The sequence below is a fragment of the Triplophysa dalaica genome, chromosome 17 (genome assembly GCF_015846415.1).
Source record: "Triplophysa dalaica isolate WHDGS20190420 chromosome 17, ASM1584641v1, whole genome shotgun sequence".
In the NCBI taxonomy this organism is placed as follows: Eukaryota; Metazoa; Chordata; class Actinopteri; order Cypriniformes; family Nemacheilidae; genus Triplophysa; species Triplophysa dalaica.
In genome coordinates, this window is record NC_079558.1 from 18,328,193 (window position 1) to 18,345,000 (window position 16,808).

Here is a 16,808-nt window from a genome sequence, read left to right on the forward strand (position 1 = left end):
TATTGTTTTAGTAAAACTAACATGTTTTTACTCAATAAAAAAAGAATGGTTTTGTGTTCATACAGTGGAAGTCAATGAGGTTCAGTGTTGTTTGATTTTCACAGAGTTTAAATTGACCTTTACTTAAATGCTCAGTACAATTAGTAATTGATTTTCCAGAACTTTCTCCAAAATATCTTCTTTTGTTTTTTTGCAGAAGAAAGAATGTCATACATGTTTAAAGTGACATGATAGTGAATTTTTTTGGTTAATACATCCCTTTAAAAAGTCTTGTTACAAATTATAAGGATTTGCTATATATACACATACTGTAGTTATTTATAGGTGAAGAGTTACTTTAATCTTTTCTCTGATGAAGTGTGTGTGTGCTAGTTTACACCTGAAGTGTTGTTACTCCTACAAATCTTCATGGCTTTGATGTCACCTCTCTCTCCCCCTCTCTCTCTCTCTCTCCCTCTCTCTCTCAAGATTCAAGATTCAAAGGAGCTTTATTGGCATGATAAAATAAAATTTACATTGCCAAAGCACAAGATTAAATATAAACATGCAGAAATACAGATTAAGATAAAAAAATAAGATAGAATAAAATTAAAAGTCTATAAGTAAAAATCTATATATATATACATCTCAATATAAACAGAAAAAGAGTTTTAATTAAAGTTCTCAATGAGGGTGACAGTGTCAGTTTGTGTGTGTTGTCCTGTCAGTGTTGTGTTGTGTTGTGTTGTGTTGTGCTGGTTGTTCTTTGGTCGTGGCAGGACTTGACATATCTTGCAGCAGGTTTGAGCTTCTTGACTTTTCTCCCAGTATGTATGAGATCTTGTCCTTTTGTTGAAACTGGTCAAAGTCTTTGTGTAAGTTTGTAAACTGGGGGAAGAATGTTTCTCTGATGTGTGTGTAGTTGGGACAGGAGAGGAGAAAGTGCAGCTCTGTTTCCACTTGATTGTGTGTGCAGTGTGGACACAGTCGCTCTTCTCTCGGTGTCCATGTGTGTCTGTGTCTGCCCGTCTCTACAGTGAGCTGGTGATCACTGAGTCTGTACATGCTCAACACTTTTCTTAGTTTAGGGTCTGATACGCTTGTGAGGTATTCTGACACTTTATATTCTCTCTTTAGTGACAGATAGCATTCCACTTTACTTTGCTGAGCTGTTGCTTCTGTCCAGTGTTGGAGATATTTCTCTTTTTGTCTTTTCATCATTTGGTTTAGTCTGGCTGGGGTTTGGGGTTGACTTGGGCATGTTTGGGGTTGTAGAGTTAGTTGTGAGATCAGTTGGATGAAGGGGTTTCTCTCTGGGCTCAGCTCTTGATGACTTAAGGCTTTGTGATGGAGTGTGTCTGTGTCGCTGTTCTTAAGGTGTGTGTAGAATTTTAAAGCTCTTTTTTGTATTTTAATGATTAGAGGATACAGTCCTAATTCTGCTCTGCAGGCGTTGTTTGGAGTTTTTCTCTGTACCCGTAGAATGTTTTTACACATTTCTGTTTGCAGAATCTCTATTGGGTGTTTGTCCCATCTGGTGAACTCTTGGTTGGCGAGAGGACCCCAAACCTCACTTCACTATCTATTTCTCTCCCTCTCTCTCCCTCTCTTTTTCAATCTAGTTCTCTCTCCCTCTCTCTCTCTCTCTGTCTCTTTCTCTCCCTCCCTCCCTCCCTCCCTCTCTCTATCTCTCTCTCTCTCTCTCTCTCTCTCTCCCTCTCTCTCTCTCTCTCTCTCTCTCTCTCTATCTCTTTCTCTCTCTCTCTTTCTCTCTCTCTCTCTCTCTCTCTCTCTCTCTCTCTCTCTCTCTCTCTCTCTCCCACTCACTCTCCCTCTCTCTCTCTCTCTCCCTCTCTCTCTCTCTCTCTCTCTCTCTCTCTCTCACTCTCTCAGCTTTAATTACTACACAATCTTAGCTAATTTATTTGTCGTATGTTTAGCAAATCAATCAGTGCTCCGTTGAAGTGGATGATCTTAAACAGTCAGCGTTTCATCTTCCCATGATTCTGGGCGCTCTGTGTCGTGTTTATGGGATATGGGGGCAGTCACAAGTAACAGGCATAACAATAGCCGTGGTCTTGTGGATTAAAGGCCGCCTGCAGCTTTGATGTTCAACAGCTTGTATGCTAAGTAAACTTTCATGTCCCACTCAGCAAAAACACCCGTTCAGGCAAAACCATTCAACTGCTGCCACTTGATGAGATGTTGATCAGAGCGTCTTCTTCTGAAGTTCAACCAGACGTTAAATTTTTAGTTTGTTTTTGCCAGGGAAATTATCCAAATAAATAACGCACACCCAGAGAACAGATTTTTAAGTGATTACGTGTTGTCAATTTGGTGACTTTGAAATCAAGGGATTTTTAAGAAACCTAAAGTTTAATAAGTTTTGTTTAGTCACTAATTCACATAAGCAATATTGTAGTACACATAAATTAACTATATAATTTTAATTTAAAAACTATATATAATCTTATGAAATTATACAGTAAATTATAGTATAGATTCACTTTGATCCACTTCTCTTTTATCAAACGCGAAATACAAATAGGAGAGCATTTAACATTTTGTCAACATGCTAAACACAACCAACAGTTTACTGTATTAAATGAAAGCAGTTTTGCTAATACTAGTAGAAATGGATGAAGCTGGAGGGAGATGTGTCGTCTCTCGTATGCTCTCGTGTGGACCATCTAATGAAGTGACCCATAATGGAGTTTTCTAGTTTCTCTTACTGTCATGTGGGTCTCTGATGAACATTCACAACTGCTCTCTGATATAGTTTATAAATGAAACAGCAGTATGTCTGTTATGCTTAAAAACATTGTTCCATTTAACAGATGACATCAGACTGACGCAAAAACAGCTTTATATGATGTCACTTGAGTTAAAAACAAAACACTCAAACAGTAAAACTAAGTACAGCAACACTTGGCCATGAACATCTGAACTCTGCATACAAACGTTTTATATACTGTTTATATCGCTTGTCTTGACATATTTGGGACAAATTCAAGTTTTTTTTATCATGGTTTACTGTTGTAAAATACATCCCAGTGCACAGAATATCATAACAGCAACTGGGTCACTCTCACCAAACCATTCAACATCATGACAGTAATGCTTCTAAATGACACAAAAAATGATCATAGTGAAGATAAAATTATGTTCTCTGCCCTGCACATAATAAGTGTAACATAGAAATGAATTTAGTTTGGCATTTTATTGCATTTATTTATGCATTTTATTAAATCTCATTACGATATGGGTCCAGTTATAACTGAGTGCATGATATGTTGTAATTTAATATTATGTAAAATGAGTAAAATGAATATAAAAATAATTTTAACTAGATGTCCTTAAATGACAGAATATTAGCATATAAAAAAATGAAGAATAAGAAAAAAATAAGGGTCCATGACAGACACAGATATTTACATTTAGCTTGATTTTGTGTGAAGTAGCAAATAGCTACCAGGTTAATAGATGTCTTTATATTTTTCTAGTTAAACAAGCACACAAAATTGATTATCATTACAGATACATGTACCTTTACACATTAAAAGTAAAAATTACATTGATCATTTTCTATATAAATGTACTTTATTAATGTCTATTTAAGTGCAATGAATATGAACTTCATGATGGCTATTTGTTTAATAAAACATGCTTAGGTATTGAGATTTTCAGAAGGTTACTGTTATGAGATTTTTAAGTTCTTGTTTTGATTTTTAAACTTGAATAAAATCTGCAGTGTAAGTAATTGATGCTAGGCCTTATTTGTTTTTAATGCCTAAAAATGAAACTTGTTGATGAAAGTATTATGTTTTAGCTTTGAAACCAACTTCACCCAACTAGCTATCAGTCACTGTTTGTTGAAATCAGTTTTTTCATTTTGATATTTGCCTTCAAACACATAATGGTTGTGAATATCCCTGGTCCTGTTATTCTCTGATGTATCGGTGTCTATTAAGTGATGTGTTTCAGTAATTGATCAATAATAAATATGCTGTCATATGATTTTGTGGGTGTGTGAGTGACGCATGCTTTTTGTTTTTTACTAAGAGAAGACATCAGGACGGCTAATGTCATCGCTGCTGAAGCGGTCACCTGTCTCGTCATCGACAGAGAGTGAGTTTTCCCTCTGTGTGTGTGTGTGTGAAATCTGATTACTCTTTCATCTCTTCCACTTTGCACACATTAAATTATTGCCGCTAATTTGGTTTGACCTCCCGTGACTTTCCCGTTGTAAATTCATGCTATTTCACGCCAGTTGCTTCCAGTCTTAGACAGCAGATTGTGGGAAATAACGCATGTGTGACAGAATAATGTCTTAGCCTGCAATACTCACACCTCTCACGTCTCAGCAGACACTTTCCGTCTCCTGCTAAAATAAGAAATCTCTTGTGGAGACTGACTATAACCTTCACTGCAGAAATCTATTTACAAAAGGCTCATTAAAAGGCCTTGTTTTTGTTATTTTGTTTTTCACTTTTAATGTGAAAAATATGGATGGCCACTTGTTATACGATTCAAATAGTCATTTTATTAAGCTATGAGATTATTCTATGGCGTTCATTCAGGCCCAAAACTTGTGTAAACAAGTCAACGAGTGCGAAAACGCAGTCTGCGAGCAATTCTCTCTTTGCTCTCGCAACTGCTCAACACTTGCTTGCTCGTCGACTTGACTTCTGAGACTTTAGAGGCGGAACAATGGCAGACTTTTCAGATCCTTTAATTGATCACTTTTGATTGCCATCTGTTACATTGACATTTGATCACGACTGCATTTTTGAACACTGAGCAGAAATGTGCTCTCTCAAGGATTATTTTCCATGCGTGGATACTGTTCTGCGCACTCGTGAGGGTGTGTGTAAACTCGCCTAACTGTTGTGTGCGCTTTTCATGGGCGCGAGTTTTGGGTCTGAATAATCGCCATACTATTCACATAATGTACCACTTACCCTGTATACATTCCATCGGATGAAACCGCCAACAATAAAAACAATAATTTTTATTTTTTGATGTTGTGTTTGGTGCCGCAAGTGAAGCAGATATGACACAATTCTCCTTATAGATGTGAGTGAAAGATAGCGTTGTTCCATTAATAGTGTTCACCTCAGTAATAATGAATGACACGATTCATGCCCTCATATCTGACACCAATTCAGTGGACCGTTCTAAGAATACAAGATGAAATAGATGGACAGTGATAAAATTGAATTCACACTGTCAACGTGTGTGTAATAAATCAAATCTTTATACCTCATCGTGTTATAAAGTCCTGTGTGACCTCCGCTGACAGGACTGCAAAGACCTTCTGAGTCACGACACCATTAAAGAATGACATTACGATTTAAAACTCTGTGACCCTCAAGCGTAAAATAGTTTATCCTGTTTGACCCGGTTTGTTAAAGTTGTAATAAGCATGTGAGAATTGACCGATGGATCAAACGGGTGCAATAGAATCTATTACTGGCTTCCAATCGTGTCTAAAGCCGGACGTCAGATATTTCTGTCACTAAACGACCGTAAATAGATATAGTTACCGCTGCATTTAGAAAGGGAGACGTCTCTGGTTATTTGTAACCAGGCAAAATACTATATTCATTCATTAATTCACCTTTCACATGGTTGAAGTTATTGACAGTTATAACTGAAAGTTGAAGTTATAAACAATGCACTATTTTAGTTTTATATATATATTTATATATAACATGTTCTGTATTCTGTGCACTGTCGTACGGACAGACACACACACAGACACACACACTTACCACCAGGTTAACAGATTTCTTTATATTTTTCTAGTTTAACATTCTCTTGTCATACTGTTCACGCAACATTGAGTATCATTACCGATACAGGTAGCTTTACACATTTAAATTAAAATACAATACAGTGATCATTTTCTATACAAACATACTTAATTAATGTCTAATTATGTGTGATGAATATGAAGTGCATCATTGCTTTTATTTCTTAACTAAAACATGCTATGGTACTGTGATTGTAAAGTTTGTTTAAAAGGTGAATAAAAATGTGCATGGTCAGTAATTAACGCTAGGCCTTGTTTGTTTTTAATGCCTAAAAAGGAAACTCATTAATGAAAGTATTCTTTTTAATATTTCCTTAATTCACCTTTCACATGGTTGAAGTCATAGACAGATGCCCAACGCACAACACACAACACAACACAACCATTCAGTTAAAGAAAAGCAATAAATTATTTCTGTTTTTAATTTATATAACATGTTCAGTATTTTGTGCACGCTCTTACATCAGACAGACAGACAGACAGACACACAAACACACACAGACATACACACGTGTGCTCACACACACACACACACAAATGGCAATTCCAAGGCATAAGTCTCAAGCTAGCATCATATATTTAAATCTTCATTGAATTTACATTTAGGCATTAAGCAGATGCTTCCATCCAAAGCGACTTAATGTACATCTTCATGTTCAAACATTTATTGTCGTTCAAAACACAATTATAGTGCTATTTCTGTTGATATATTCTGAATTCGAGTTGTGATTTGTTTGCAATTCTAGTCAAATTGCTTTGCATTAAAGATCCACATTTCAATATAATCAAATGTATCTTTAAGTGAAAGAAAACGCTCAGATAAAGATATTACATAGATTAAATGTCTCTTTTTTTCAATCTTCAGGTCCTTCAAGCATTTGATAGGAGGTCTGGACGACGTCTCAAACAAAGGCTACGATGATGCTGGTGCCAAACTGAAGTAAGTTTCAATCGAAACCCATGTGACTCGTTCATCTGAAGATCAAATGCACTCCTCTTTATAAAGAAATGCCGATCAAATCTATAATGAGCGTACGGTGCGGAGAGATGGCACAAATAAATTGGTTTGTGCGTTTCATTAGATTTGCATGTGGTTAGGATGATGTCACCTGGAGGGGTTTGAGAATGAGAAACGCAGCATGATATGATGGATTCTAGTTTGGTGAAAATAGTTCAGAGTTAAAGCCTCTTGTTCAGAGGATGTTTAAAAATAAGCAATAATGTTAAGCAACTGTTACAATTCATATTTAGCCAGTTTATATTTCACCCATTTTTGGAGTGCTGTTTGGCGACGTATCTAGAGCGGACCAGCAGTTATGATACAAGGGTAAATATGAAACTCTATTTTGTTTTCGTCTTTGTTTAAAAGTTTAAATGAGTTTGAAACATTTGAGAAGAGCGTGCCCATGCAGATCTGTCAATCATTTTTAAATCATATCTAAGCAGCCACCCACGTAGTTTACAAATTGAACCAGTTTAGACCAAATTTAAGGCACATTATAGTCTTAGGGTGTCTCCAGATGTTGTTAAAATACAGCGTGCATAATGCTCAGTTGTTAAAACATTGTGCTAGCGGCCGCAGGGTTATGTGTTTGAGCCCCGAAGAACTTCAATACTAAAACACTTAGTCATTCTGCATTCAAATGAAACGGAAAGATAAAAAAACATAAATGAAATCCAATTTCTATTATGTTTATATCTGGCAGAATGTGTGAAATGTGCACATGCGGGGAGTGATGTTATTGCGCCCACTTGTGGTCACATCTGCACTAAGTGTGTCACTAAGAATCTCTTGCAAAAATATGAAATGGCATTTGATTGAATATATATATTGAAGGATTTAAAAAACAAATCACATCATATAAGATCATAACTGATAAGGGAGAGGGTCAGCTTTACTGGATGTTTATCCAGAGTGCACTTTATTTGTGCTGAACACCACACAGTGCAGTGAACAATATAATCACATGCAAGAGAAATTTGAGGAGGTGGTTTCAATATGCATAACATTATATGGCAGCATATTGTTGAGGATCTGTAGCTTAAAATAGAAGCTGTAATAGATGCGTAGTTAATAAAGAGAGTGCCTGTTAAAAGCCTGGAGATGAGCTCGAGCTGACACTTCATCAGACTCAAACAAGCCCGTCTGCTGTCAGACCACTTTCACTCTTTACACTTTACTTTCAATGTGAAATTCAAATTCACTCTCGTGCTGTTACAAACCTGTTCGCTTTCATACAGTATACCTGAAAGAGGACAGACGCTGTTAAGATCCACATTGACGGACAAGAAATGTTAAAAGATCTTTGAACTCATTTACTGACTTCCAGATTTTTCAAAGCCATACATGTGAGAACATAAAGATAATAAGACATTATTGATGTTTAAACATTAAACACAGATCAACGGATCTGAAGAGTCCGACTGGACCGTGATCAGGGTGTTCAAATCCTTTCTTCGATTATATCTTATAGGAACATTCCACTTTTTTTTTTAAATATGCTCATTTTGCAACTCCCCAAGAGTTAATAAGTTTCGAGCTAATGCAAGTTAGTCTGACGCAGAAAAAATACTGACCTGTGTAGTTCACAACTTATTTAAAGAAGTCGCAGTCTTTGTTCAGTATCTTCTAACATATTTAGACAAAAATATAAAAGGGAGCCGAAGAAATGACATACTTTTGTATGCAAAACCTGTAAGCGAGTTAGCATTTTAGTACTTCCGGTTCCACCGCTCCGAAGTCTATGGATCCAAAATCGCATACTGTGACAGTACAAACTGAATCAGAATAACTACACACATATTGGCTGTTTAAACAGTACGTTCTATGTAGTATGAGTGGGAGTAGTATGAATACCTTTTGGACATACTGCATCCGCCATGTTTTATGGTCATGTGACCCGTATGCTCTTTGACCTGACCTATTAACAACATCCTACAGGTCAGCGTTAATAAAAACATCATTTAGTCACAAGAAATTCATTTATTGGCACGTACATAAGAAACAGGAGTCCGCCTTGAAGTTTTCCGCAATATTTATTTGATTTATTTTTGAAGTTTGACCGTTGCTCAGCTCCCGTGGCGTCATGTGATAGATACGTTTCTATCCGATCCAAACTCACAAATCTCTGCGGAAGTAGTAGACCATCCGGCTATTTCTAGCCTACTGTTTTGTGCATAATGAGGTTTCAGTCAAGACTCATACTCATTTTCGTCTACTATATCGTATGGAAGATTTCAGACGGAGCCTATGAGTTTTTTTAATGGGTTTTCGGTAAATCACCTGAAATATGGCCTGTGGTAAACAAAACCTCTAAATATTTTCACCTTTTATTCTATGACATAAAACACACCAGTTATAACCCGCTTGTGATTTTTAACACCTTTATTGTGTCTTTAAAACACTTGTTGCTAACAAGTGGCTAAAAGCGACTGCTTCCTTTGGTGGGGACGTAACCTCATTGCGCATATAATAAAGTTCACAAATAGTGCAACATGGGCTCAAATCTTTTAAAACATAGATGCGGATTCATTCTCAGAGTAATTACCAGGGAACACATTTTGAATACAGTTTGAAAGAGTTGCGGAGGCTTGGTGGTGGTGACGTTAATATCGAGCGACATTAAGTGTAGTCTGTTTATAGCATCCTGTTAGCTTTTTCCTTCTGACGAAAGTACTTTGGCTTCAAAAGTAACACATGTGGTGTTCATTTGTAAAGATTATCTTGAATAAAACGTGTAAACATCATAAATCATTGTTAATCACAGAGCTGATTTCTGGCGATCTTCCAAACATGCACAGGCTTTCAGTCGAGGGAACCAGCGCGGCACTTCATTCGGGGTCGGCCTACAAAAATATGTCATCTCTGAGGTACTGGATTGTACCAATGCATTAGAAAACTATATTTATATTTCTATAAATATTTAAATATGTACATTTACGTCTATTTACAATCTTGCAGTTTCCAGTGGCTTACGTTTGGAAATCATGTTTATTATGTGACCGTCGGTAACCCCAAAAGATGTTTGGCATTGAAGGCCCGTGTTACATGAGCACACAGATGAGACAGACAGGTGTCATTTCACACTACCCTTTAGCAGAAAAATGGGATCACTCTGTTCCACAAACAGAATGGACATGTTTGTTTGAGATTGTGAAGAATTTCCTTCATTTCTTTTTCGCTCTATATCAGGGCTACTTTCAAAGGTCCAAATCTGAATTCACGAGAATGTCAAAGCTCCGGACAATTGGTTGTTTCAAAATTAGTTTTTTAATACACATCCTTATAACTTTTTATAATGAATTAACATTACTTTTTTGAAAAAAGAGAGTATTTTGCTTTTAAAATACATCTACAACAAATCCAAAAGTGGCAAAACATACCAAAAGGTATAGGCCAAAAATAAAATGGTGCAAAATATAGAGCAGTTGTAGTTTCGTTGTCCTCACCTCTGTGTTGTGTGGATACTGCTGTTCAAAATATCTGTGTTTTGTTTCATGTTGCCGTTTGACATTTCCACTTTTTATAATTCCAACTGTCTCGTTACAAATTAAACAGAACGGCTTTGTGCTGGATTGGGGCCACATGAATCCGTACCTCTCTGTCCAGTCATTTTTAAAAGCTCTGTTTTCTTTGTTAACTTTATTTTAGTAACGGACATCCTCACCTATAGAACCGCGCACTAGTGATGCGCGGATGGCGGTTAAATCCGGTTCGCGGATACATTCTGTCGCGGGTGGATGAGATCATATATAAATATTAACTAAATTTCTCTAAAAAAAAATTCAATGCCTTTTTCATCAGGCAGGCACTAATTTGCACTCATTTATGGGCGTGCCGGCGGAAGAGAGGCAGAAATGGAGGCGAAACAGATCCGGGAGGGTGGGAGAATTAAAAACAAAAGGAAGGAGAGAAAGAAAATGACCGTCTGTGAGCGTTTTAGCGAAGTTTGGGTATTTAATATGCAACGACGGTGAGGAATTGTGTGTGTATATGAAAGCCACAAGACCTTGAATATGGTACATCATGTGTGTGTTAAATCGAAGGATTAGATTTAAGCATTTGCAGACACAGACAGTGCTAGAAAGTGTACTGTTATCCAGTCATTCGTGTGTGTTTGTGTGTTGCAGTGACAGAAAGGGCGATATTCAAGTCTGAATGTAATTACGCCTGTGTTTGTTTTATTAAGAAAATGAAGGATAAACTGGCCGAAGACAAACTTTTGTTTGTCACGGAAACAATCGCGAGAGCGATTCAAAAGCACATGACCAGGTGGGTTTCGTCACTTTCTCTCGCGGTCATGTGATGTCATGCGTCGATTGGTCTGAGCGGAGCGGCGCCACAAGACAAACAAGCGGGTCCGGATTTAATTCACTGCGGGTCCGGATCCGGCCCGGAGTCCGGACTTTGAGTAGCCCTGCTCTTTATGCTTCAGGAGTGTCGACTGTGTTTGGGCAGTATTATGAGCTGGACATGCAGCTGTCTGGTGTCTCTCTGTTGTTTTGGTGAGAAGCATCTTCTGTAAACATTCTCTATATGTATCAGCAGAGGAGATCCTGTTATGTGCATCGCACAGCTGATTATGTGACCGAAGTTCCTGAAAGCTGATTGGCCGACCAGCAGCCCCCACCTCAAGGACACCAAGAGTGACCTGTGAGGAGTGTTGGTATTCAGGACTGTCCAAAGTTCACTAAATCACTCTTTTTTAATTTATTTTAGTCATCATTGAATATGAATGACTGTAACAAAAATGAAACTATATTTCATTATCTATATAAAAGATGTAAGATTATTGCATCATCTTGTAGGAGCTCTCCGGACGTACACTCCACAATCTATTTACTCAATGAACGCCATCTTGACGTGAGCTTATGTAAGCTGGCTATTTTTGCACCCGTCCTTTCACACTGAAGCACAAGACGCCCGACATCATCAATCTTTACGTCCTCCAGAAGTTCAGCTGGATTCTGTTTCATTCCTCACACGACGTCATAAATGTGCTTGGCATGTTGCTGACTGAACACACACTTTCACACGTAATAACTTCTAGATTGTGGTTCATGACGGGTTTTTTCTCCATAAGCATTCTGAGCCTCGAACCAAACACAAGCGTATGTCATACCCAAAGAGATACTTACAATATCTGACAGCATTCTCAATTCATCTGGATTCACAAACATCTGTCAGCCAGTCTCTGACCTCCTGGAGCAAGTGTATGAAACTCATACAAGACCGTTAGAAACCGGTTTCTAAAAAATAATCCACACCCCTTCAGAACAAAATAATAAAGTTGTGAAAGTCATTTTAAACTTGAGAGAACAGTGGGATCCACACGTATCAAAATATAGAGAAATAATATTGTTTGATCACAGAAATTGTATTTTGCTGGTCTGGACAACCCTTATAAAAAAGTATTGTTGTGAACAAGTGTAAAACAAAATGTTTTAATGTATGTACTAATAATGAACATACCATATTAACTGATTGTATGGAGAGCTTGTCAGAGAAGATTTAGAGTATTTATCTTCCTTTACTTTTTATTGTTTAGCCGACTATTTACTCCTAGGCAAATTTTTTTATCCTGCTTTTATTCATCACAGAACCATACACAGGTCCATGTAGTCAAATCCTTTGTGCAATAAATAAATATTTATTAAGAAATCAAATTACATATTAAGAAGATCAAGATTGTGAGGATTAAGATAATGAGATGCACTGTAAATAAAATCTGTAATGATATGTATAATCTCTAGCGATTTTCCACATTCATTTATTACAGCTGTTTAATTTCTATTTTAATTGTGTTGTGTTTTAACGTTATTGGAAATGTCCCTAAAATTAAGAGATAATGTACTGGAAGAAAGGTACGTTGTAATTTCGAGCATGTACACCACCAATATGAGAAAGAAAGAAATAAGAAAATGTATACAATTTTAAATTAAATATGCACTTAATCTCTCAGTGAAGAACATGAAAGATGAATGAGAATGAAAGGAGCACTTTCTGTTCATTAGTTTGAAGAACAGGTTTGTGTGGAGAGAAGTCCCTTGAAGATCATAATGACAGTTGTTATCTGTGGACTTGAGATTGGTCCGTCCGTCTGAAAACAGCACCATATATGTCCTTTAAACAACTGAAGTGAAGTGAGCGATGCATTCACAGTTAAAGCTGTGATTCAATAACCATCAGACAGATACATGCAGCTATAGTAACGTATCTAAAATACAACATTTGACTATCTGTGTTTCATTAGAGTAACTTTTAAATGGCCTGTAAACAAATCACAGTTACATCCAAAAAATATTTCAGATTACCAAAGTGATTACTTTAATGTCATTTATGTCATTTAAACAGAAATATTAACTGTATCAGGCAGTTCATGTGAACGGCAATCTGCGATTCACTGACTCTGACGATCTGCATAAGCATCTTAAACTTAAGTTATGCACATAAATTACATATATGTAATATATAAAGTAAGAGTGATCTGGTTTCATAGTAAGTGCATGTTAATTTTATTTCTTACTTTCCTGAAAAAAGCTGTTTCACATATTAGAAGTTGACGTATACTGCACAAGACAAACTGAGTGAATTTATACAAATTGCCATATTAAAAAAAGTACATATAGCCTTGCTTCTGAATGTGCGGTCACTTGAATGATCAACGAATGTTTTCATGTTTTGTGATAGTTGTTTGCAAGTTTCTTTTTTAAGTCATCTTTTAGGTAATTGTGACATTTTGTCTCACAGCCCTGATGCTTGGACTGGTATGTTTTGATGTTGTTTGACCAGCTTAAACCAGGACATGACCAGCATTAAAACATAGCAAACCAGCTGAGCTTTTTCAACAGGGAATTTTGTGTTTATATCTCACGTTTCTGACTTCTTGTCTTAGACATACACTCACAATTGTGGAGTATAATGTCCAACGAGGGAAAACTGTAAAACTGCTCTTGTTTAAAATAATATGCTGAGGAAAGCCAAGTCCTCTGTTTGTTGATCCCTTTGTTTTATGTACCTACTTACTATTGCAAAGGATTCTAAATTATTTAGATTAAGTTTCAAAATGTGTGTAAACTAATGAAATACTTTACAGATTACTTTTAAAACCATGTATTTTGTCATTGTGAAATACATTTTAATAGTTACTTTCCCTGCCTTTCCTTCAGCACACAGATTCTACATGAGATGTGAACATGCTCTCCAAAAACACTACATGTGTGTTATAAACATATAACGAATTGATCAGAGACAACATGCAAAACCAATTGTGGTCGACACAAACAGGTTTGAGTTGCAACGTGCCGGAGAAGCTGAATGTCATGCGGCCTGTGAAGTTGAAGGCATAACATGCTGTTATTTACCCAATATAACTTTATAGAACTTTAACAGATGAAACTTCATGAATAGAGAATAACTATAGACGGTTTCACGCCTTCCACTCTGTGTTTGGTGATAATATTAATTCATGTGAATGTATTACATACAGTAAAAGAGTAAAGTTTGGGCCACATAACATTTGTTTATGTTGTTGCAGCTAAAGCCGTCTATATGGCTGAATGCGTTATAACATTTTTATCTCAGACAAAAACTTCCCAGTTTTATATTGAGCAAGATGGATTTATTTCTTAACTCGTAGAAATGAACAAGTTTAATGTTTGAAAGCTTTCTAACTAGCACCAGCATTTTCATATTCTCAACATTTACTACCCCCAGAATATTTTGTGGTATGAAAATGCAAACATTGAACGGATCAAAAGAAGCTTTATTCAATTTTTTTATCACCAGAATTATTGCGTTATCGTACCCTTTTCAAAGATGCATAACATCGCCCCCTGCTGTAAACATTGAAAACTAAAAGCCAGAAAAATATCAGAGAGACATTTCAGATGTTTCTTTTGAAAAACACAAACTTAAACTAACAGTTTTAACTAAGACCCATTGATAACATTAAGATAAAGTATCCAATAAATGACAACATTTATAAATTTAATGTCAAAATATGTGATGACAACCTCTGGCATGTTTTAAAGTGGTGAAATATATGTCCTGTAATTCAGCATTCAAACTAAAATGATTGAAATGAAATGTGACAAGAGCAAAGTCAACACGAGCCGATGGAGACTTGAAAAGGTCACCGCAGGTCAAGGGGCCGTAATGCAGTCAAACGTTGCATTGTGAAGAACACCTGGCCAGCCGCCTGTAGTGTTCTCTGTCATTTCATCCATCTTTTCTTTGTTGGGCACAATGTCAAAGCCCAGCACCCAGCTGCTGTGAGCTATCCACTGACCCCTGAGGAAAGACCAGCGCTCGGACTTACTGCTTATTTTCACAGCTGAAACAGCACAAGTGAATGTGCTGAGACGTTCTCATTTCTGTACGGAGGAATGCCGGCGACCATTGTCTCTTCTTCAGCTTTAGGAGAGATTTGAGGCCAGTCGGGGTCTAAACATTCCAGCCCACAGGTTCAAACTTTTCGTAAGTGGATGGTTTGGAACCCACATACAGCTCATCCAACTTTGGAAAATGGACATTTAGCACACTGTGCATGTTTGGAGACGGATACTGTTTTAAATATTTTCATACACATGTATGTACTCTAAACAGGGTTCATATCGCCTGATCAAATTCATCCAGTCAGAATGTGCGGCGAGAGGGTGGCAAGCTTATACAGGTTTTCTTAACCGGCTGTAACCCAAACTGTCAGCCAGGGCAGTGGAAAATGTCACTGGTGCTGGACAGCGTGACATCAGAGGCTCATCTCGGTGCTCACACCTCTCATATCATCTATCATCAGCCCACTTAAAGAGTCCAAACACTTCACACTTGTAACCACAACAATGGAAAACACTCCAGTAAACATGTCGATGTGATGGAGGATTTACAACGGACAACATATGATCATTTATAGGTTATTATGCAGGAGGTTGGTGATTGGTTTGGTCATTTAAAGTGTTTCAAAGTGACAACATAAACAAACATTATTTTTGTGGACTGCCCTTAACTTCCGCTTCACATTTAAAAACATTAGAGTGCCTGTAGATTATTTTCTGATAAGGATGAAAAGAAACCCAGAACAACTGTTATTTGGCTAAACTCCTCTCTCCAATATTTTGAATTTAGACTGTGATACCAAGCTCAACCGCTAGATGTCAATGTATCACACAGTTTCTTTGAATGCAATTTTTTTAAGTTTTTACAAACTTGTTCATTTAAAACAATTATTATACTATAAAATAATAATGGAAATTAATATGAACATAAATTAAATATAAATAGTTATATTATTTCACACTAGCCAAACACAGACCGGAAGTTAACTGCAGCCCCGGCGCACGTGTCCGATAAAACACTCTATAGATAGAAATATACTGTACTTAATATATATAAAGCACCATTTGCTTGAAAGAAAAATATTTTTGGCCTTCTTATACATTTTAATTGTGTTCACATGCGGACTAGATGTGTGTTAATGTGATCGCAGGATAAACAGGCATTTGTCAGTCAGCTGATGTTGTTGTGAAGTGTCGTGTAGTTTTTTTTATGTTGGACAATAGACATGAAATGAGTTTGTCAGAAGCAGGCGTGTCAGTATGTATGTGGCGTGTTCTTTTGCCAGGATAGGCTGAAGAGGCACACAGTTTAATGTGGAAACTTACTGCAGATACTGTGTCCTCTTTGTGTCCATTAGCAGTCGGTGACCATCGCTCTTCCAGGGTGTTTTCCAGCTTCTGAAGTTACATCAGGCATCTCGTGCTCGTGCGAGAGACTTCTGCCTAGTGTCACAGTTAAAGTGTTCTGAATGCCAAGATCATGCTTACTAAACCTAAAGTCATGTTTGAGCCAAAAATCATAATAATTATTTTATCTGAAATGTTTGAAATCAATTTTGAAGACAAAAAATATTTCTTTTACTACAAAAACAACATGTTTTTTTATTATTTGTTGGCTTATTGATTTTATTTTATTTTATGCAGATTGTGTTTGATATATTTAATATGCAGTAGCTGTTTG

General features: G+C 36.7%; 1 protein-coding gene across 2 annotated transcripts in view; it reads left to right on the plus strand.

Moving 5' to 3' along the window:
* Nucleotides 1-16,808, plus strand: part of prkg1b (protein kinase cGMP-dependent 1b) — a 102,481-nt gene that overhangs the window by 79,289 nt on the left and 6,384 nt on the right. For both annotated transcript variants that reach the window (XM_056772178.1, XM_056772177.1), the window contains exons 8-9: nt 4,042-4,107; nt 6,660-6,734. In XM_056772178.1, the coding sequence (XP_056628156.1) occupies nt 4,042-4,107; nt 6,660-6,734 (141 nt within the window). The remainder of the gene's footprint in view (nt 1-4,041; nt 4,108-6,659; nt 6,735-16,808) is intronic.